This window comes from Xenopus laevis, chromosome 5L (assembly GCF_017654675.1).
Source record: "Xenopus laevis strain J_2021 chromosome 5L, Xenopus_laevis_v10.1, whole genome shotgun sequence".
Taxonomy (NCBI): domain Eukaryota; kingdom Metazoa; phylum Chordata; class Amphibia; order Anura; family Pipidae; genus Xenopus; species Xenopus laevis.
In genome coordinates, this window is record NC_054379.1 from 154,550,002 (window position 1) to 154,571,682 (window position 21,681).

General features: G+C 42.5%; 1 protein-coding gene across 1 annotated transcript in view; it reads right to left on the minus strand.

Annotated features, from left to right (window-relative positions):
• Positions 1–391: 391 nt before the first annotated feature.
• Positions 392–21,681, minus strand: part of sdc1.L (syndecan 1 L homeolog) — a 46,974-nt gene continuing 25,684 nt past the window's right edge. Inside the window, exons 2-5 of the mRNA XM_018264044.2 lie at positions 8,207–8,285; positions 5,449–6,821; positions 4,749–4,893; positions 392–3,450 (exon numbers count right to left, since the gene is read on the minus strand). Coding sequence (XP_018119533.1) covers positions 3,284–3,450; positions 4,749–4,893; positions 5,449–6,821; positions 8,207–8,285 — 1,764 coding nt within the window. The 3' untranslated portion in view covers positions 392–3,283. The remainder of the gene's footprint in view (positions 3,451–4,748; positions 4,894–5,448; positions 6,822–8,206; positions 8,286–21,681) is intronic.

Consider the following 21,681-nt stretch of genomic DNA (forward strand, 5'->3'; position numbering starts at 1 on the left):
GACACCCTAGGAACTCTTTTCATGTTTGTGTTGCTCCCGACTCTTTTTACATTTGAATGTGGCTCACGGATTAAAAAAAGGTTGGGGGACCCCTGATGTAGAAAATTGAAACAGCTTGAAGTGCAATTTAGGGTGTTTTCTGCACTTTAAGTGAGGAAAAAACACAATACTGCCAATATCATATGAAGATGTCCGCACAGAATCTTGTCCCATTTCTGGGTATTTACTGTTTTCAACACAGAAGCACAAAATCAAACTTGACCAAGTATCAGTGAAGAGCCTGTGACAGAATGCATACGCCCCTATATATCCTTGGAAAGCCTTCTCTAAAGAAAGTATTGCAGAATTAAACATTTATACATTTTAATAATGAAATAAGTAATCCAGGGACTGTCTCCAAAGTTAATTTTATTGAATCTTTACCTTTAAAATGCATTACAAATAAGTAATGTCAACAAATTCCTGCCGGAAAGAAGGGCTTAGAAACGTGCTGCGTTCGGAATGCACAGAAAGTCGACTTTGTGTTCGGCAACAAAGAAATTAGTATTTCTGATCAGTCAACATGGCAGTCAAATAAAGAGGAATATGCTCTACAAACCTGGTACTCTAAACGCACGGCTCTTTTTTAAGGATGCACCGAATCCAGGATTCGGTCGGGATTCGGCCTTTTTCACCAGGATTCGGATGAATCCTTCTGCCCATCTGAGCCGAATCCGAACTTAGATATTCAAATTAAGGGCAGGGAGGGTAATTGAGTGACTTTTTGTCACAAAAGAAGGAAGTTAAAGATGTTTTCCCTTCCCACCCCTAATTTGCATATGTAAATTCGGATTCGGTATTCGGCTGAATCTTTCGCGAAGGATTCGGGGGTTCTGTCGAATCCAGAATAGTGTATTCGGTGCATCCCTACTCTTTTTACAGGCATTTTATGTTTTAGCAAGAGACAAACAAAATGAATACACTAAACCGTGGATAGGCAACGTCTGGGGCTCCACGCCAATCACCGGAGCTCCAAAGCGAGACCATCACGGCACTGAACATCTTATTACAGAAACGTTTACAACAATTAACGAGTATCAAAAATAAGCGGCTCTCTTGTACAGAATTGGGCAGAAATCGGAGCTTCATTTGGAACAAACATAAAAAAAGGCAAACCATGTTTATTGGGTTTTTATTGAACGAGATATACAAAGAAATCCTGTTTATTGCCTTTTTAGCTTTCCACCACTCATCCCTGAGTTTTTAGCCCTTTGCTAGGAACACGGCCACCAAGGAGAGATATTTTATCCAGGGGGGTGATAATACAGGGATGTTCATTTCTGACATATCTATATACAGACAAAAAAAAACTCCCCATCCTGTTCTTAGGGCTTTTATCAACACTATTCTCTTTGCTCTGGATTCTACTGAAACCAGTTAACATTCATCTTAACCTGCAATGGACAGGATAGCCCAGGGCTCCATAACCAATCACACAAAATGGAAATCTGGTGCCATCATTGTCTGTTCTTGCCAAGAAAATATTGTAGGTATTCTTGCAGAATTAACGTTGCAGATTGTAGAATTAAAACCCTATGATATTAATGTAGATGGCAACAACTGGCAACTAGAAGACACTAGAAGACTAGAAAAAACAAAAAAAACCTACATCGATCAACATGCCAAAAAATGGCAACTTGTAGACTTATTGGAAAGAGTATTTAAAAAAACAAAAAACAAACCTTGTGACCAATCCACATGCCGAAAAGAGAGACTAGTAGGGAAAAAACCCCATTGACGTCATACCAACAAAATAGGCAACTTGTAGACTGAAAAAATTAAAAAGGAAAAAAAAAAAACGATCAATCTACATGCCAAAAAAATAGGCAATTTGAAGACTGGTAGGTAAAGAAGTCTTTAAAAAAAAAAAAACCCCTATATCATCATGCTAACAACTTGCAGACTGAAAAAAAATACTGAAAAACAAAGACAGGTAAGGGGAAAGAATAAAAAAAAACGACATCAGTCTAACAAAACCAGAAACATTTTGAATTAAAAAAATAAAACACAAAAAAACCATATGACGTCAATCTACATGCCAAAACTGGCAACTTGTAGACGGATAGGAAAAAATTCAGATAAAAACAATTACAAAAAAAAACTCCCAATTTTTTTCATTCCATAATCACATGCATCCATGACCTAAATAAAAATGTAAAATTATTACAATATCTATTTTTGGTGGCACTAGAACAGGGTTGGATTACAACAAAAGAAAGTGAAATCAGGTGGAGAATAGGTTTGCATGTTTAGTACATAAAACAATGATGGAAAAATTAAGGTTTAACTCCCACTAGACACGGGGGTAAACCGAACAAAATGTCTATAAAATAGATTTTATATGCAAACTTAACCTATCTCTTAAGAAATATTTTAAATAAAGTCTAAGTTGGCACTTTTCACCTTAGATTACCGTATAAAGAAAGCAATAATGGGTTGGAATCCGATGGGCGTCGGAACATTCCTATGCTTGGATAAAGTACGGTGAAGCGGGACAGCAGCGACAAAATCGTTTGGAGAAAAGCAGAAGAGACAACGAAGTTGGAACCAAGAGGCTCAAGGAATGAATAGTGCAATAAGAGGACGGACAAGTCAAGTTTTTGCAAGTGACCAATAACTACAGGCGCACATTCAGCTGTTAGAACATCAGTCATTTAGAATTATGCATATATTCTATTTAAAAAAAAACAAAACAAAAACAACAACAAAGTAAATAAGGGTTCAGTGAGCAGTTGATGGAATTGATAGAGCCCATGTGCCAAACGCTTGACTACTCAAATGTACGGCTGAATTGTTCCTTTCTACACCTGCGTGAATTTTTGCAGCGTAAGTGCTATCAATGAAGAAGGAGCATGTGAATTTTACATGTACCATCATACCGTCTTCTGAAAACACACAAAAAAAAAAATCCTAATATATACATATGTATGGCATGGCCAAAAAAGCCTGGTAGAAGATCTTCTGTTGTGTGTATGCTTTCTTCTTGTAATACACGCCACATCTTCAAGTTCAAAGTTCAGCCAGTCTCATCTGATTAGGAAAACCAAGGCAAGAAACAAGAGGTCTTCCCTACAATTAACATGTTGGCTCCACGGAGAATTGGAGAATAGAACTTAAAAAAAAAAACATTCAAGCTTGAAATTCTGAAAGAACAAAAGCCACAGCAGGGTGGACACTGTGGAGAGAACAAAATCAAAAAGAAGCTGTGGATCTCAAATCCATCGAATCACATCTACATGGCTCCCTACGCGTAGAATTCCCGTTGTGCACGTGGCTTTTGGTATCCTCCGTTCGATTGTTTTGGTTCCTCCAAAGAGTAGCTTCCTTCGTCTTTTTTCTTCATCCTATAGAGCATAAACCCAACTAAGAAGACTGCGAACGCCAAGCCGGCCACACCTCCTGCAATGATTCCTAAAAAGGAATAAAAGGAAGTTATAAAAGACGCACAATATCATACATGATATATATTATTCTCTATGGTGGAAGAAAAGTGCATTAACATTTACATGTCTGAAAAAACGGATCAACTCAAGGAACATTGTGATCATTTCAAGGTTCCTAATGCATCGCCCTTAATATAAAGTTAACATATAAAGACTTTCCAGTTGCCATTTTCACCATATATTTGGCTGCTCAAGAAACTTTTGGTAGCAATCAGTCAGCCAGAAGGATCATGCTGGTCTTCCTGTCCCTTATCGGCCATGCTTCTTGTGAAACCGAAGGGACTACTGTTACAGGAACCGTGAAAACAGCGGGAACACTCAGATGCACAGGGAACCCCTGTGGATTCCGGTGTTCACCGACGCCCTTTTGGGGCCCCAGGCTTTCTGTTGCCGACAAGAATTAGTGTGTATGATAGTAACAAGTCTGTAAAGAGGTACCCGAAAGATTAGGCAAGGCATAGTCAAAAAACGGGCAAAAAGGTCGAGGCAGACGGCATGAACTTGTGTCAAAACAGGCAGAAGTTAAAAAAACAAAAACCCAAGATATTCAGAACATAGACAACGTTTCGGCAGGATCTGTAAACAGAAGCCAGCTTGGGCACTGTTAAAACGGAGAAAGGGCTTGCGCCCCAGAAGCCGAGGAGAGAACGAGCCGGGAGGTACGAATGCCAGGAAATCTCCTGGTGCGTCTTACAACTACCAGTACGAGAGAGAGAGAGGAGAGAGGAGAGAGACTGACTCCTGGACCCAGAACTACAGATAAACGACATTTCAGTAAGAATTTTGCAACACAATGTGATTCCAGATATGTAACCAAAGCCTTTCTCTTCCCTTCCCAAGAGTTTTAGAACTAAACCACACAGGACAACTGTCCCAGAAATGCACTTTTTAAAAGAAAACCAGGTTCAGTTAATTGAAAAAAAAAAACTTATACTTCCTCACCCCCTTCCCTTCATTCTTGTATTTTTCAGGCTTTTCCTACTGACGGCACCAAGGGGCACATTTCTAACATTTGTGGATTAAGGTGGGTTCATGAGGAGAAGGAGAAGGAGTGGATGGACAAGGGTAAGCGAGTCTGATTCCTTCAAACACATTCAACATCTATAATTAACAATAAACAAAAATGACACGTAGATAAATCAAGTCTACAACTGAGGATAAATCTGTTGGCAAACTCTTGCTCAGAGGCTGTAGCTGCATTGGGACTGGTTCTTCTCCACTCATTAGCACTTTTTATATGAAGGAGAAATACAAAAATTTACCAACCTGCTAAAACTTCTTTCCTCTCCATTATTCCATGGGATGCATCGGAAGTGCTTTCATTATCAGAAACGTCATTATTTATCATCCTGTGGATCGGGGGCGCGGTCCCCTTTTGGATAACTTCACGATTAACGAAAAAGAAATTATCCTGGAGGGGGGAGGGAGAAAAAACAAAAATGTTGACAATCACCCAGAGTAGAAAGCCTTCAACCCTGTCCCATCATGTTTAATATATCTAGGGCTTGTACAAACTTAAAGTGACTCTGGCAACAGATCTTTAAAATATGCCCGTTATGTGGTATGGAAAAGTTTTGGTGAGGAAATTGATTAAAAAGGAATCTGTAGCTCGTTTCTCAGCGGGTAAGCCTACTGCTCCCTATGAACAGGCAGATATTGTTTTAACAGGGAAAAAAGTGAATTTGAGGCCAGTCCAGACACACACACTTGCATGGCCAATGACAGCAAAGATCTGGGCTCAGACGTCAACAGAATGTCAAACTCACATGGAGAACCCATTTAGAACTACAGGCATGTTTATATGGAATCTACTTCCAAGCAGATTTCAAATTTACTGAAAGGGGTTTAGCATCAACCAGAAAAAGGGCCTCTGTTAGATGATGGCAACATGTCTGTCAATGCAATGGATTCCTACAGGTCTTGTACATTGGGATGAGAATATTGATTTACAACATATCCCACTTACCTCTTCCTTTTCCCCTGATGATTCATCTTCTTTAGAGTCAGCGGGGTCAGAATCACCCTCTTCTAGAACAACGGAGGTTGTCAAGTCTACTAGATCATCCAATGCAGGAACAGCACTAGTTGCTGAAGCACCATGGGCCATCCTTCCCTTATGCACAACAGTGGAAACTTCAGCTGAGTGCTTGGTCTGGCTTGTAGTAGTTTTGGTGGTTTCTGGAGTTGTATGATGATGAGGATGGTGGTGGTGGTGATGTTTATTCAGGTCTGATGGTGTTGTACTGTCATCTACATGATGAGGTACTTCATCAACCGACGTGGTTGTTTCTGAAGTTGTATGATGATGAGGATGGTGGTGGTGGTGATGTTTATTCAGGTCTGAAGGTGTTGTACTGTCACCTACATGATGAGGTATTTCTTCATCAACCGAAGTGATTGCTTCTGGAGTAGTATGATGATGAGGATGGTGGTGATGGTGATGATGATGTTTATTCATATCTGCAGGTGTTGTACTGTGATGCACTTCTACATCAGGCTCAGCATGGTGGGATGGACTGGAAGTTGTTGTATCATGCTGGATATGGGAACCTTCCTCATTAGATGGACTTGTGGTTGTGGGCTTCTCATGATGACCTGCAAACATACCATCACCCTCCTCATTTTCAGAAGGTTTTGTAGTTGTCTTTTCATCATGCCCAATAAGCACATTATGTACTCGAGCACCGGAAGGATCTTCAGTTGTCTCCTCAAATTCCATATAAGGTGTACTAGACGATCCAGATGGAGAGTCTTGATCAGGAACGTGATGATTAATTAGTTCCTCCGTGTTCCTTGGTTTTATGGTGGTCAACCTATGGTCAGCCTCATGCAGATCAGGTTCCTCATTGTCTATTGGACTTGTAGTTGTTACTTTGTGGTGAATGTAAGACTTATCCTCACCCGATGGACTATCAGAGTTATCTACATGTTGATCAGTGGCAGAAGTTGGTTTAGCTGTGGTTGTATGATTTTGGTGGTGATGATGATGATGGTGGTGATGATGATGAGGGTGATGGTTTTGTTCTGTGATACTTTCCATTGGGCCAGCTGTGGATTTCACAGTGGTTGGACGGTGAGTAGTAGGTTTGTGTGTGGTTGCTTCAGGAGAAGTTGATTCAGCATCATGTCCTACACCAACAAAAACAGGTTCAACCAATTCCTCAACAGGATCTTCACTTGGCTTAGTTGTCTCCACTACTCTGGTGGTATGCTCTGCTGCAGTATCCTTTTCATCTACCTTGGCATTTGGTGATGTATTTTCTTGCACAAAATTGGGCACAGCAGACAACACAGAAGGCAACGCAGATGTAGAAGGAACTACATGGTCTACATCTAGATCTATAAAAGAAAAATAAATAAAAGCATATTTCAAAAAAAATACTGAGCAAAGGTGTAGGTCAGTTAGCTGGAGGGAAGCAGATCGTGGCTACAAGTCATTTAAATGTGAAAGTGAAGAGAATAGCAACATACAGACAGATACAGTTTTTGATAGCAATTACATTTATACACAACATAGGATGACCTCCATTTTATTAGTTGTACTGACTCCCCTGCTCTGTTGTACTGCCCCAGGTCCTGCAATTCAGATGTCTCGGGTAGCATGAAATCCCACTACTTTTAAAGGGAAAATGTTCCAAAACTTGTAAGATTTATTTCCTTTTACTTTAGATAAAGAGACTTTATAGTCAATACTCTCTATCTGGGCATTTACATAGACACGTGGGAGATCCGACTCTCCCTCGACATGAAGCAAAAATCGACAGAATGTTGCAGCAGAAGCAAATACGTTACGTTCTGCAAATTAAATAATCCATACTTGGGATGGAATTCCCTTTTTAAACAGTAAACCCCATCTTACCATAAGAATAATCATAGTGAAATATATTGCTGTGTTTTCCTCTGAGTTTGCCAAAGATTTTGGAGACATGTAAGTGTGCCGCGCAGCTACATTTTGGCCCCGCTGCCTCCTTTTGTTTTGATTTTAACAGAACTCCCATTCTTAGCGATGAAAAACCCCTCTGTAGTGTACATTTTTCACGCATACCATGGACTCATTGGATTTACAGACATAGCGTCCTTTTGTAGAGCAAATATAGCCAGTTACTCTTCAGCCAGGAGCCAGAAATGTTCAATCCACTCCTCTGTATCCATTATTTAAAGGGTAAATAAGCCATACTCAGTGTCTTAAATAGGCAGGACAGGAATGAAAGTGGCCCACAGGCTTATTCCTCATTATAGTCATAAATAAAGGATGCAACTGTCAAGGTACAATGCTTCAACCAAGCAGAACAATATGGTATCCAAATAAATGGCTTTGTATAGTTATGAAACAGAACACAGGTATTGAATCGGTTATCTGGAAACCCATTATCCAGAAAGCCCAGAATTACAGGAAGGCCGTCTCCCATAGATTTCCATTTTATGGAAAGTTGAAAAAAAAAATATTTCCCTTTTCTCTGTAATATTAAACAGTAACTTGTACTTGATCCCAACTAAGATATAATGAATTCTTATTGGAAGCAAAACCAGCCTATTGGCTTTGATATTTATATGATTTTCTAGCAGACAAGGTATGAAGATCCAAATTAAGGAAAGATCGGTTATCTGGAAATCCCCAGGTCCTGAGCATTTTGGATAACAGGTCCCATACCTGTACTGACAGCTGAGTAAACCAATAGCAACATTAGGGACAGTCAGGTATTGTTTATTAAAGGAGTACCTACCATCAATTCCTGAGCCAGAGAAGTCCTCATCGTCTCCTGATGCTTCTAGATCCAACGGTGAGGATCTCACGCTCACATCCTTAAAAGATAAAACATGGTTATTAAATAACAACCAAATTGCAGTAATCATTCTGTTCAATTGACATTCTATCCGTGATATTCTAACATTCTATCCAGTACGAATTTGGGCATGATGAACTTGTATACAAAGAATGTGGACGGGGAGCAGGACTGTTTATGGTGGAGAAAAGATGAATGACCATCACAGAGGCAAGCTATATGGAAGCAACTCATGTATAACAACACAAATACATTGCAGAGATGGGTGCATATAATAAACCACAGTACTCTATTATTATGGATGTAGATGAATACATTTGGCTATAGCTATTTCTGCACAAAGTCTTATTTATGTGCATTGATAAGTCCAGGGCACTCCTGGGTCAGACAGAATGTATGTATATATAGGGCTGATCCAGTACACAATGCAGCCTGTATGTCTCTCTCTATAACTGCCTATCCCCAGCCCAGCAATATATACAACGTATACAAGTGCCAAAAGTCAGAAGGAAATTGCTTTCATGGTATAAAATGCAGTCACATGATCTCCCTTCCGGCTGCAGAATTAATTGCGAGCCGACTTGACCTCGGGAAAATTGCGACTCGGCAGATCTGGGTTATTTTTTTTTTGTATCCGAATCCTTTGTCTATTGATCTGTTTTGCTTCCTGCTGCTGAAATAAATACAACTCCCAGCAAATACGACCTTTTCACCTTCGAAAAGGAGCGGATGCCGGAAAAGAACAAGCAGCAGATCTGCAAGGGGAAGGTCAGAACTCACACTTGTCTTTATTTAGAAGGGAAGAAAAAAAACATAACACTTTTAGGGCAGATTTTAGATTCAGGGAGATTTTATTTGCCTGGTGATAAATTGCCTCTTCTTCGGGGTGACTAATCTCCCCGAACTGCCTCCCACCGCAGTGACGTAGCTAGAGGGGGGCGGGCCCTGGCGTGGGAAGCGCTGCCGCCCCCCTCCGTACACCCGGAATCGTGGAGCGTGAGCTGCCAGGGGGGCCCTGAGGGGGTGCGGGCCCAGGCCCAATCACACCCCTTGCTCCCCCGGTAGTTATGTCACTGTCCCGCCCAGGGGCGCTCCACCAATGAGGCGAGTTGAGACACTCGCCTCAGGCGGCAGCGCCCCCCTGGTTACCTGGGGCGGCAAAAATGCCGCTCCTGGTAACTAAGAGCCGAATTTCCGGTTTTCAACCCGGAAATTCGGCTCTTCTAGTGCAGAGAGCGCAATTGCGCTCTCTGCACTAGCGTCGTGCAGCGCCCCGACCCCCTCCTGCGCAGAAAATGTGAGCGCCGTGAGGAGGGGTCGGGGCGGCAACGGAAGGTCGCCTCAGGCGGCATAAAGGCGCGGATCGGCGCTGGTCCCGCCGGCTAAAATGTATATCACCGGCAAGATGGCAATTGGAGCACTTTGGTTTCCGATGTCGCCAGAAGTTTACTCGTTAGGCAACTTTGGAAAACGAAGTGCACCGATTGCAATCATGCTGGCGATTTACATTCTAGCAAACAGGAGGCAGTTCAGGGAGATTAGTCACCCCAAAGAAGAGGAGATTTGTCGCTGGGCGACTAATCTCCCCAAATCTAAGCATGCACCTTTGCCCTTAAAGGGACAGGATGGCCAAAATAATGTGTCTCAAAACAGCTAAATTAGGAACAAGGGAAAGAGAAGGCTGGTGTGGCACATCTCATGGCCGGATCTGCTGACCCATCAGTGACGAGCGAGTTGACAAATAATCGGCCCTGTGCTCCACCCTAACCTGGACCCAACCTGAGCCAGTGTGCCGTCATAACATATATTCATGCACAAGCTGCCTTTGGACGATGCGAGAGATGGGCGGGTCAGGGCAATTTTGAATAAAAAAATGAAAAGGAGTCGTCGGAAGGGCTGTGCACAAGGTTCGGCTAGCTTGTCTGTACCCTTAGCACTTGCACAAGTGACCCAACCCTAACCTGGCACGCCTCTACTTTTGTTAGGCCTACTCTCCGCTATCACGGAAGGGACGGGGCCACTCAGGCGCGAGTCTATAAATAGATTTTACTGGGGTGAATGTCAGCACAGTAAGGTCGCGGGAAGAGAGAGTGGAAGGAAGAGCTCGATCTGAAAAATCCCCCAACCCTAGCAATGTGCGGAAATCAGCCTGAACCCCAACATCTCTAGCTTGTAGGTTCATGCCTGGCAGATGTGGCCCTCCACTAGATTTTTTTTGTGCACCCGAGGGTACCAAATGTTAGGCATGTTAGTGATTGTATTGACTTACCTGAAACCGCAGACCGGTGCTATCAGCAGAAAACTGCACCGGCCCGGGCTTATACCAGTGAGCACCACAGAGCGATCCTCTTCCGTCTTCCTCTTTCTTCATGCGGCTGCACATGCACAGTAGAACGAAAAACAGAACTTTAACTAAAAAATCGGCTATTTCGTTCAACTGCGCATGCGTCTGCCCGGGAAATTTGAAGCAAGAAGAAGACAGAAGAGAAGCGCTCCGTGGTGCTCACTGGTATAACCCCGGGCCGGTGCCATTTTCTGCTGATAGGAGCCCCGGCACGGTGTTTCAGGTAAGTCAATACATTCACTTGGGGTGCCTCACATTTGGCACCCCAAGTGCACCAAGCCTTTCCTTCTACTTTAAGGGCTCTATAAAAATTATGATTTTAATTACGGTATAGTCAATGAGCATAGCTATTCTCCTATAGGCTCTAGTATGTATTCCCTGGGGGTGGCTTGAGGGCAAGGGCATAACTATAGAGTAAGAGGACCCTGCAACTAGTGGGGGCCCCTGGAGGCATTGGGGGCCAAGTGGAGCACCGATTCGTACGCAATTTAAAGGGGAACTCCACACAAAATAACAAGCTTTTTGAAAATTAAACAATTTTAAGCAACTACATATGCAATATAGATCAATTCAAAAATTTGTAGACTTTTCATGATTTTTAATGGTTTGAAATAGTTCCCGAAGCCTAGCTTCCCTGCTGATCTGTCTGACTACTTTGCTGAGCTGTCTGACTGCTGTTACTTTGTATCAACAGCCATCTGTCCTCGAAACCCACAATTTCCTGCACACATAATTTCAATAAAGAACAGAATGAGATTGTGGGTTATGTAGTTCCTGCATGCTGTCTGTAAACTGTGGAGAAGTTGTTAGAATGTGTAACATCAGTGTTTAGTTCCTCCTTCCCTGCCAGGACTTCAAATGATACAGAAAGAGAAGAACTGTTAAACAGCTGGATTTCAGCATAGAAAATGGCATTTATTCATACTTTTTGAAGAAACAGGTAACTGTAATGGGTATATTAGGGGTTTCTGTGCTATGTGGGGCCTCTTTTGGAAAGGAAGGCAGAGTTCCCCTTTAAGGAAATTGTCTTATTTGCCAAGATTGCTGCGGAGCCCAGTAGTCACTAATGAATATGTGCCAGTACCAGTTAAAAGTAATGGCACAAGGGGAAACTCTTGGCACTTTGAGCACTTGGAACCATCGTCATTGACCTGTGAATCTTTTGCAATCGCTGAATGGAGAAAGCAGGGTGCAGTACAGTTCCCCCCCCCCCCTAATTTTAGGGCACCTTTAAACTTTGTAGTTGAGATTATTCTAATATTACTTATCAGCCCATACTCCATTAGGCCCCCTGAACCTCCCTGGGCCACTTTTAAAGCAAGTCTTTAAAGAGCTGAACTTGCCCCATGCAGCAATGCCTTTAAAAGAGAGTAACTCAGACAAGAAAGTGATTCAGAATAAATTCCACCCCACAATTTGCTTTTTCCACAACAAACAAAAAGAACACACAGAGGAAATGCAATTATCGCTATTATATGTGGATTTGTTTAAACCGCAGATAGAGAAATCCCTGTGTATGGGACGGGCCATCGGGTAATGAGATCGCATATCTATGTGGCCTATACACATACAGAGAAAAGGCGTCAGCAGACAGGAATGAGCCCGGTGGTGATCTAGGTATAAAACTGGTAATTAGCAGAAGGCCCTGCCCAAGGTTGAGGACTGATCTTTCCAGGGATTATCAGATTAGGAGAATAACAAAGACCGGTCTCTCAATGTTACTGGTGGGTGGGGAACCTGCGGGCTATGGCTATAGGGATTAGGGGCTACAATCAAATCTCAGTGCTGATAATGGATGATTCCAGGCTACGTCGGAGGTTCAGAAGCTCATACATGTACATGTCATGCACGTCTTCACATGTGGTTGCCTTGGGCTGGTACAGAAGCCAGAAACATAATGTACAGCATTTGTAGCTACTGCTTTAGTTAAGTTTTCCTTTAGGAAAGTTCCCCAGAATGGATAGTTACATCCTGCGGAGTATGTGGTCATGCTCCAACTTTATCAAGCAAGCAAATGCCAGAAGGATATGAAGACCACATGCCACCAATAACAGCATAATAAACTCTAAGATATGGGAGGTTATTGGGATGATGGAGGTCACCAAACAGGAGACAGACCTGAAATAAGGCATCATTTCCCGTTATTAGGAGTTGCACTACAGTTTTCACTAGGGATGCACCGAATCCACTATTTTGGATTCGGCCGAACCCCCGAATCCATTGTGAAAGATTCGGCCGAATACCGAACCGAATCCGAACCCTAATTTGCATATGCAAATTAGGGGTGGGAAGGGGAAAACATTTTTTACTTCCTCGTTTTCTGACAAAAAGTCACGTGATTTCCCTACCGCACCTAATTTGCATATGCAAATTAGGGTTCGGATTCGGTTCGGCCAGGCAGAAGGATTCGGCCGAATCCGAATCCTGCTGAAAAAGGCCGAATCCTGGCCGAATCCCGAACCGAATCCTGGATTCGGTGCATCCCTAGTTTTCACCAAGATTCTTCACTTTTTATTTACTGGTCTTTCATCTGTTCTGGGAGCTTATCTCATAGACAAGTGTAAACAACAGAAAGCCTGCCTCTGTCTTCCTAGAACACCATAAAAACATTCACTGACTGCTCTGAGCAAAGTCTCTCTGTTGAAGAACTGCCATAAAACCTGTGCAGACTTCTTTTGATCAATGGACCTATAGCAGGACACTGTATTAAAGGGGAATGATCTTCTAAATAAAAACTCTAGAAAGTGCTCACGTTGTTCTATGGACAGGGTTGTGTTGTACTTGGGGACATGGCGACTAAGGTTGTATACCGGATCATTAAATGACCAGATGGTCTATTTTGGTTAACCACTTGGCCCATCAAAATGACCTGTAAAGGCACTGATCCAGTCTGTGTTGGTCCTTCTATAGATACTGGAGGATACCTGTTCTGCCACAACCATGATACGTTTCCCACCTATACGGCCTTCCACTGTTTAGGACTGTACTGGTAACTGGGAAGGCCTGTATAGTTAGAAGCTCAAAATGTGGATTGGCCATTAAAGAGATACTGACACCTGAAATTAAACTTTTTTTTTTTACATCTATTATAATATTGGCTTTGCAAGCTACTTCTAACTTTGCCATAAAGTATTTGCATGATGCTTTTACATTACCTGTCTGATCCCCCATGTTCCTGTATGAGGGGGCTGCCATATTTGTGCAGCAGGAGTCCGTTAGCATTAGAAACTGTAACTAACAGGCTGAGATGGGACAGTCAGGTTGGCAAAGTCAGAGTGTCAGAGAGTCAGGCTTAGGAACTTCAACTAACAATTCTATACAAAAACAAACCTCTCAGCAAAAAAATGATCAACATGACCTATAGGTAACATTTAATGTACATTCATATGCTAAAATTCATATTTTAGTGTCAGTATCACTTTAAATGGATAGATGTAGTAGTTCGCCAAACTATTGAGTGGCCAATGAACATTTACATTGACCTCTCCAAATTTTCTAGATTGCTCAATAAAATCTATTCGGTCTCAAAATGAATGCAAAATACTGGGCATTGGGGAACAAGCAGCTTTAAGCTTCATTGAAATGGAGGGTGCTATCAAGGACATAAACGCAATGAAACTGGGAGACCATTTTTGTTCCAGGAGCTGGAAGGAAACAGCAAAGCTGTACTATTCCACTGCCAAAGTCAACAAGGCCATGTGAGCAAAGCAATGTCATTTAATAAGCATAATAATCACACCAGTCACAACAACAACCCAATGTTAAGTCAAGGTTGAACTGTCACCATGAGACACTGGTAGATCCTCCTGATGAAGGTTAGATTTCCATCTCCGTTACAGAGAGGTTTCAAGCTCTAAAATATTCTAGAACATCCAAAGAACCCAGTTGGTATCGATAGAAGGTGACCAGCATTGATTCATAGTGTTTTACGAGATTCACTGTGTGCAACAGGCCAGCAAGTTCTCATGCCATATCTCCTGCAAATCCCCTTCTCACTGGTGATGTTGTCCCCCTACTCCCTTCAGTTACCCCACCCATCTTTAGCTTCAACAGAATGAGCAGGTGGGGGAGCTGGTCTCTTTAAAAACTTAAAAAACACGGCCCATGTTGCACGAGAGTCAAGACATTCTTGACCCAAACATCAATAATTTTGGCTTTTTCCTTTACCCGTACACTGGAAACAATGCACAAAAGAGGAGCCTAATGAATACGTTAATGCAAGTACCTCCCGCACAGGGGACTTTAATATCTAGTATAAGTAACTTTTACTGTAAAAGAGAAGGAATGTGCCAGTACAGCTTTAAAATCTGTTAACGCTCAGAAAACATATAAATGCCACAAAAAAAATTCCACTGCCACTAATAGAACTACTCCAGATGCCTTCAACGCAGCATTAAAATGAAAATACAAATATTTGTGTATATTGCATCAGTGCAAGCAGGAGCGTGACCTTGATGTGGTTTAAGTTAATGTTTCAGAAAATGAGCTGCACGCTCCATGAGTAGTGAGCCCCTTTGTAGGATAGCCGTGCACACACTGCACTCACTGTTTGGAAACACAGAGCACAAGTGTTAAAAATTGAAAAAGAAGCACTTGTGAGATCCAGTTTCAGTACGGTAACCAGTACAAATTGGTATCAGTTATACCTTCCTGTTACTCATTCCTCTAACTCTCCTAATCAGGTGGCAACATCCGACATGGGGACTTTGTCAGAAGTGAACTAGTGTTTAAATGTGCTCTAAAAAGTCCAATAATGGGGAAAGTGTGTACTGGTACGGGACCTGTTATCCAGAAGGATTGGGACCAGGCGTTTTCCAGTTAACGGATCTTTCCGTAATTTGGATCTTAATACCATAAGTTTTCTAGAAAATCAAATAAACATGAAATTAACCCAATAGGCTGGTTTTGCTTCCAATATGTAATAATTATATCTTAAGGTGGCCATAGATGCAAAGATCTGCTCGTTTGGCAACATCGCCAAACGAGCGGATCTTTCCCCGATATGCCATTAACGAGCATGGCTATATCGGGTGTAATCTGATTGTTCGGCCGTATGGCCTATACGATCCGATTACGATGTGCCGTGGGCTCCGGCCAAACGACCAAACGACCGATCTCCGCCGGACGAAAGGTGTCGGCACACGCCGCACACGGTCCGAAAATCGTACCAATCCTCGATTCGTACGATATGATCTGTGTGTCTATGGCCACCATTAGTTGGGATCAAGTACAAGCTACTGTTTTAATATTACAGAGAAACAGACATTTTTCAAAATTTTGATTATTTGGATAAAATGGAGTCTATGGGAGACCATTCTGTAATTTGGAGCATTCTGGATAACGGGTTTCCGAAGAACCGATCCTATATCTGTATTTATATACAGCAGGGCCCTCATTTTACCTTTTTCAGGAGATCAGAAATAAATTATGTAAAATCCGGGAAATGCATTATATATTGATGGGACCCAAAATAAAGAAAAAAACTGTTGTTTTCTATTACAGGCTAATATCATGAGAAAATATATTATTCCACCATACTGCCAGAAAGGTTTTTAATGGAACCATTACTCATTCTTGTGCCCACAAATGATGCACTCAACAGACTAGAGCAGCACTGTGTTGGTGGTGGCCTATTGCATAAATCTTAGAGAAGGAAAGGTTGGCACCCCAAGTTATTATATATACTTACCCGAAACCCCGGGCCAGTGCTCCTATCAGCAGAAAACTGATCCGGTCCGGGGGTTCTTCCAGCGAGCACCACGATTGATCATTTTCTTCGAAAGGGTGTTCATGCACAGTAGCGCGAAAAGCCGAACTTTAACAAAGAAGTTGGCAATTTTGTTCTACTGCGCATGTGTCTGCCCTGGGAAATTTGAAGAAAGAAGAAGCAGAAAGACTCTCTCTCCGTGGTGCTCGCTGGAAGAACCCCTGGACTGGTGCAGTTTTCTGCCGATAGGAGCACTGACCCAGGTTTTCAGGCAAGTAAATACAATTACTTGGGGGTGCCTAACTTTTGGCACACACAAGTAAATAGGCCTTTCCTTCTCCTTTAAATGAAAAATAGGTATTACTACTTTTTAGATTTCCATGGCCAACCGATGATGGAAAGGACAAGCTCATGTAGGATATCAGCTTCATGTTCCTTTTACATGGTGCATTGGTAGATGACCAAGTAAACAGCTATAGCCAATTATGTACGGACTCTTGTACCATATCTTTGTGTTCAGCCCAGGAGCTAATCAGATGGATATCAATAAGTACTGGTCAGAGTATGGCTTCCATAGAGATCCATCAAACCAACTGACTTCTGTCTGAATGAGATAAGTGTCACCAAAGTTCATGAAGAATATGGATCACCTTGTGGGAGACCCGCCAGCTGACTGGTTGGAAGGACTATTTGACTGTAGCTCTGTAAGATATCAGGTCAAGCAAGAGACAGTATGATAAGTGACCTGAGGGCAGCCATGACAAGATAACCTAAAGAACCCAGAGATCAACTGCAGGTCAAGGACCTCAAAAACAAAACCTGACATCTCTTAGACAACTGATACCTCCCTTGCACAAACATCCAGCTAACAAGCCAGGACAAGTGCTGATTAGGACAGAAGATCAAACACACACATGTATGTGGAAGTTCTTGGGGGAAATTTTTTTACCTGGTGCTCATCACAATTAAGATGACAAGCCATTTACAGTTTACATTCCTCCAGTTTTAGATTGTGCCTGCTATACATTGGATTTATCCATTGTTTCATTGGTTCAACAAGGCGCGCTTTCCATTAACCGGCATGTATAAGAAAATAAGGCACGAATCATACAAGTACATACATAAGTACTACCAGAGGAGGTGAGAGCTTTTCATTCATACCACATCAAATATATGTATTCTGATGAAATAAATTCTCAATTTAGCTTCAATGCATACTTATTATTTTAATAATTGTGCCGGCCTGCCAAGCTTAGAAACTGTTCTGGTAGCTCCAGGTGTCATGGAAAACTGGTCCCACTAGCAGATAAACCTCATTAAATCTGATGTTTAGCAAGACTCCATTGAACTACTTGTGGGTGGTGAACAATTACAACAAACAGGAGGCATTGCTGCTTTCCGTGTTGTGCCAAATGTCTGTCAGAGTTAAAGGAGAAATAAACCCTTATTTAAATACCCCTCAAGCCTACATAGACCCCCCATCCCTGCTCCCCCCCCCAATCTAGCTGCTACCCCTGGTAAATGCCCCTAACACTTTACTTACCCCTCGGTCCAGATTGAGGGCATCAGAGTTCACGGGCGCTATCTTCCGGCACTTTCGTAATCTTCTAAATGAGAGCGGTGTATTGGCGCATGCCCAGTTGGAGCAATCTTTTGTAAATTTGCCAAAGTGAAGGAAGAAGACCCGAAGAGTACAGAAGTGCCGGCAGATGGCGCCCGTGAACTCTGATGGTCCGAATCTGCACTGAGAGGTAAGTGAGGTGTTAGGGGCATTACCAGGGGTAGCAGCTAGGCTGGGGGGAGCAGGGAGGGGGGTCTATGTAGGATAGGAGGTTAGGGTTTTTTCATTAAGGGTTTAGTTCTCCTTTAAGCACCTCCCACAGGAAGTGCAACTGTAAGCCCTGCCCCTTGGCTTGGCATGACACATAGAATCAAGAGCTACAAGTACATGTCAGGTTTAGGTTAAACTAGAATTTCTTTAAAAGGCTGCAGAAACTTTGGATATTGCTAACACAATGAAATGCTGCCATTAGTACAGAGGTATTAGTTATCACTTTAAACGGTCAAACTCTGTGCCCCTGGGTGGGGGTCCTTTTCTCTGTGCAAAGCCACCCAGTTAGCTGAATCGCTGCATGAGAATAAACAGTTCCGCTGAAACTAATCTCACACAATTTTAATCTGCTGTTGGAAGGAGACGGCACAAGGGCAGCACAATGCGCTCGCTAAAATATGAAAGCCAATAGCATCAAAGGCAAGTCCCGACTCATTTCTCCCCTTCTCCTTCAAACTGGATTAACCCACTGCTGGCCACCGAAAACGGTGTAGTTGCAGAAATCAGCAACAACCAGGGTAATATCACTTATTTTACACCCTCCGGCAGCCTCGCATCTAATCTCCCGGCTATGAAATTTTTGATGACTTGCTAAAATATTCTTGTTCGACTCCCCCAAAAGGACAGTTCCAGAAATAACTGGGTAGATCCTAAGGCATGGCGGGGAGGGAGGGGGGTTAAAAATGAGCAATAAGCAGAAAATACCTGCAGTTTATACATATTCCAACTGTAAACTCCCAGAACAGTTGCTTGAAAGAACTTCAATTTGGCACAAATGTTAGGAAAGAAACCAAAATTGTCTTATGCAGATCCCTGCACCCCAAAATAAGAACAAATATTGGCCTAAAGGGAAACTGTCCTGAGAACTTACTATAAGCATCTCATGGAAATATGCAACTTTCTAAATATAATTAATTAAAAACTCTTCTAAAATATTCAAATCACGCCTCGCTATGGACATAACCCCTACATTCCTCGTCCCAAGGGAATTTTTAAACCTGCCGATGGACCCAGATGGCTGGGTTGGTGGATGTTTGGAGGGCTCGTCACCCAGGGGAACGTATGTTTTCATGTTATTCTAGGGGAGCCATGTCAAGGATTGACCTCGCCTTTGCCTCGCCCGACATGTCAGCAAAAATTACCAAAGTAGAATTCCTTCCAAGAGGGATTTCGGATCATGCTCCACTGCAAATCACATGGCACTTGCACTCGACCCTTACTAGGAAAGCCTGGAGGTTAAATCCCTACTGGATTTCTCATATAGATATTAAGGATACCATAGAACGGTCTATAACCCAATTCCTTCAGGTCAATATTGGTACAGCTGAACTACCGCAGGTTTGGGACGCTTTGAAAGCATATATTAGAGGCGAATATATTTCTAAAATTGCATATGTCCGTAAAACTGCCAATAAAAATATGTTGGAGGCTGAGGGCGTGTTGAAAGAGGCTGAGGCGAGGTATATCCGGGATCCTAATGAGCAAACTAAAATCATGCATGTCCTGGCGCAGAGGCAATATGCTCAAGTTCAGTGGAAATGTGCAAGGAAAAGCCAGCTGTTTTCTAAATTTACACTATACGAACAGGGGGATAAGAATGGCAAGCTCCTTGCCCTATTGGCAAGGGAGGATTGCAGTAAGCCAGCCATCCATACCCTCCTGCGAAATGATAACGAGGTCATCACCAACCCCTTAGATATTAATTGTAGTTTAGCAGAATACTATCAACATTTATATTCCTCTAAACTTAAGAAGAAGTCCTCTGACATAGCTTTTTATTTACAAAATCTAGCTTTGCCTACCCTCTCATTGGAACATAGAGCCCTATTGGATACTCCTATACAAGAACAGGAGGTGGTTGAAGCTATTGCGGCTCTACCGCATGGTAAAACCCCTGGGCCAGATGGCATACCGAACCTCTGGTATCATATGTATACTAAACAGCTAGCCCCAGTACTTACGGAACTTTTCAATTTATCTTCCCATTCTGAATCTCTCCCTCTATCATTTCGTGATGCCATAATAGTACTACTATTAAAACCGGGAAAGAACCCCCAGCTGCACTCCTCTTATAGGCCTATCTCCCTAATTAATTCGGACGCTAAAATTTTAGCCAAAGTATTGGCGCGGCGACTAAACTTTGTGATCTCCTCTCTAGTAGCCCCTGACCAAGTAGGCTTCATCCCTCATAAAGCGGCAGAATTAAATCTCCGTAGGCTATATACCAATCTTATAATCCCACACACAAATCAGGGTACCAGAGCCATTGCCTTCTTGGATAACGAGAAGGCATTCGACTCGGTGGAATGGGAATATCTGTGGCAGACCTTACAAACATTTGGGTTCCGTAAAACCTTTATATCTTGGATTAAAGCTCTGTATAACCAGCCCAATGCCAGTATCCTTTCGAACCTAGAACTTTCACCTCCCTTTATTCTAGCTAGAGGTACCCGACAGGGTTGTCCCTTGTCGCCAAGCCTTTTCGCGCTAGCTATGGAACCTCTGGCATGTTTGATTAGGGCAACACCTGAGATTCGGGGGTTTGAGATAGGGAAACTTAGAGAAAAAATTTCATTATTTGCGGATGACACTCTCCTTTATTTAAATGATGCAGGCCCTTCACTTCATAAGGCTCTGGAGTTAATTAACCTCCATACTGAGTATTCCGGGTTGAAAATTAATTGGACGAAATCATCCATCATGGCATTAGACCCCCAGGCTTTACTTAACATGGATCCCTCACTCCCTTTGGTCCGCGTAGAAGCAATTAAGTATTTGGGCATTCACATTCATCCACAGTTAGTTAAATTCGTAGAGCTCAACTTAGACCCCCTAATGTCACATCTCATCACAACTATTGATAAATGGCTTCGACTTCCACTATCTTTAATCGGTAGAATTAATCTTTTTAAAATGAAGTTTCTGCCTAAATTTCTCTACCTTTTCCGCCAGTCTCCAATTTGGATTCCCATGCAATTTTTCAAACAATTACAAAGTCACTTGACCAGACTCTATTGGTCCCCGGGCCCTACTAGGGTTGCATATAAGGTCCTGACCTCTCCACTGGACGAGGGCGGCTTGGCTGCGCCTGACATGTATGGGTATTTCTTAGCCTCGCAATTAACGACTGTAATTCGTTGGCTAGATCCAACTCCGGAAGACCCTGTTACATTGTTGGAAGCGCATTTGATTGGATCGTTGGAAGGGCTTAGACACTTGATATATCGTAGGCCCCCGGGTCTGGCTTATCCTACTCCAATGATCCATAATACTGTGAAAGCCTGGCAGAAAGGTTCCCGTAGACTAAGGAGGCCCATCCCGGTTTTTTCTCCATATACTCCTCTCTGGTATAATCCTAACCTACAGCATTTAGCTTCTGTTCCAGACCCCCAGATTTGGGCACACTTTGGTATAAAATGTATTGGTGATCTGTATGCCGATAACCATTTATTATCCTTCCAACAGCTTAAGGACAATTTTAAGATCCCTAATAGTATGTTATTTAGATACTTTCAAGTGCGACATGCTCTGGC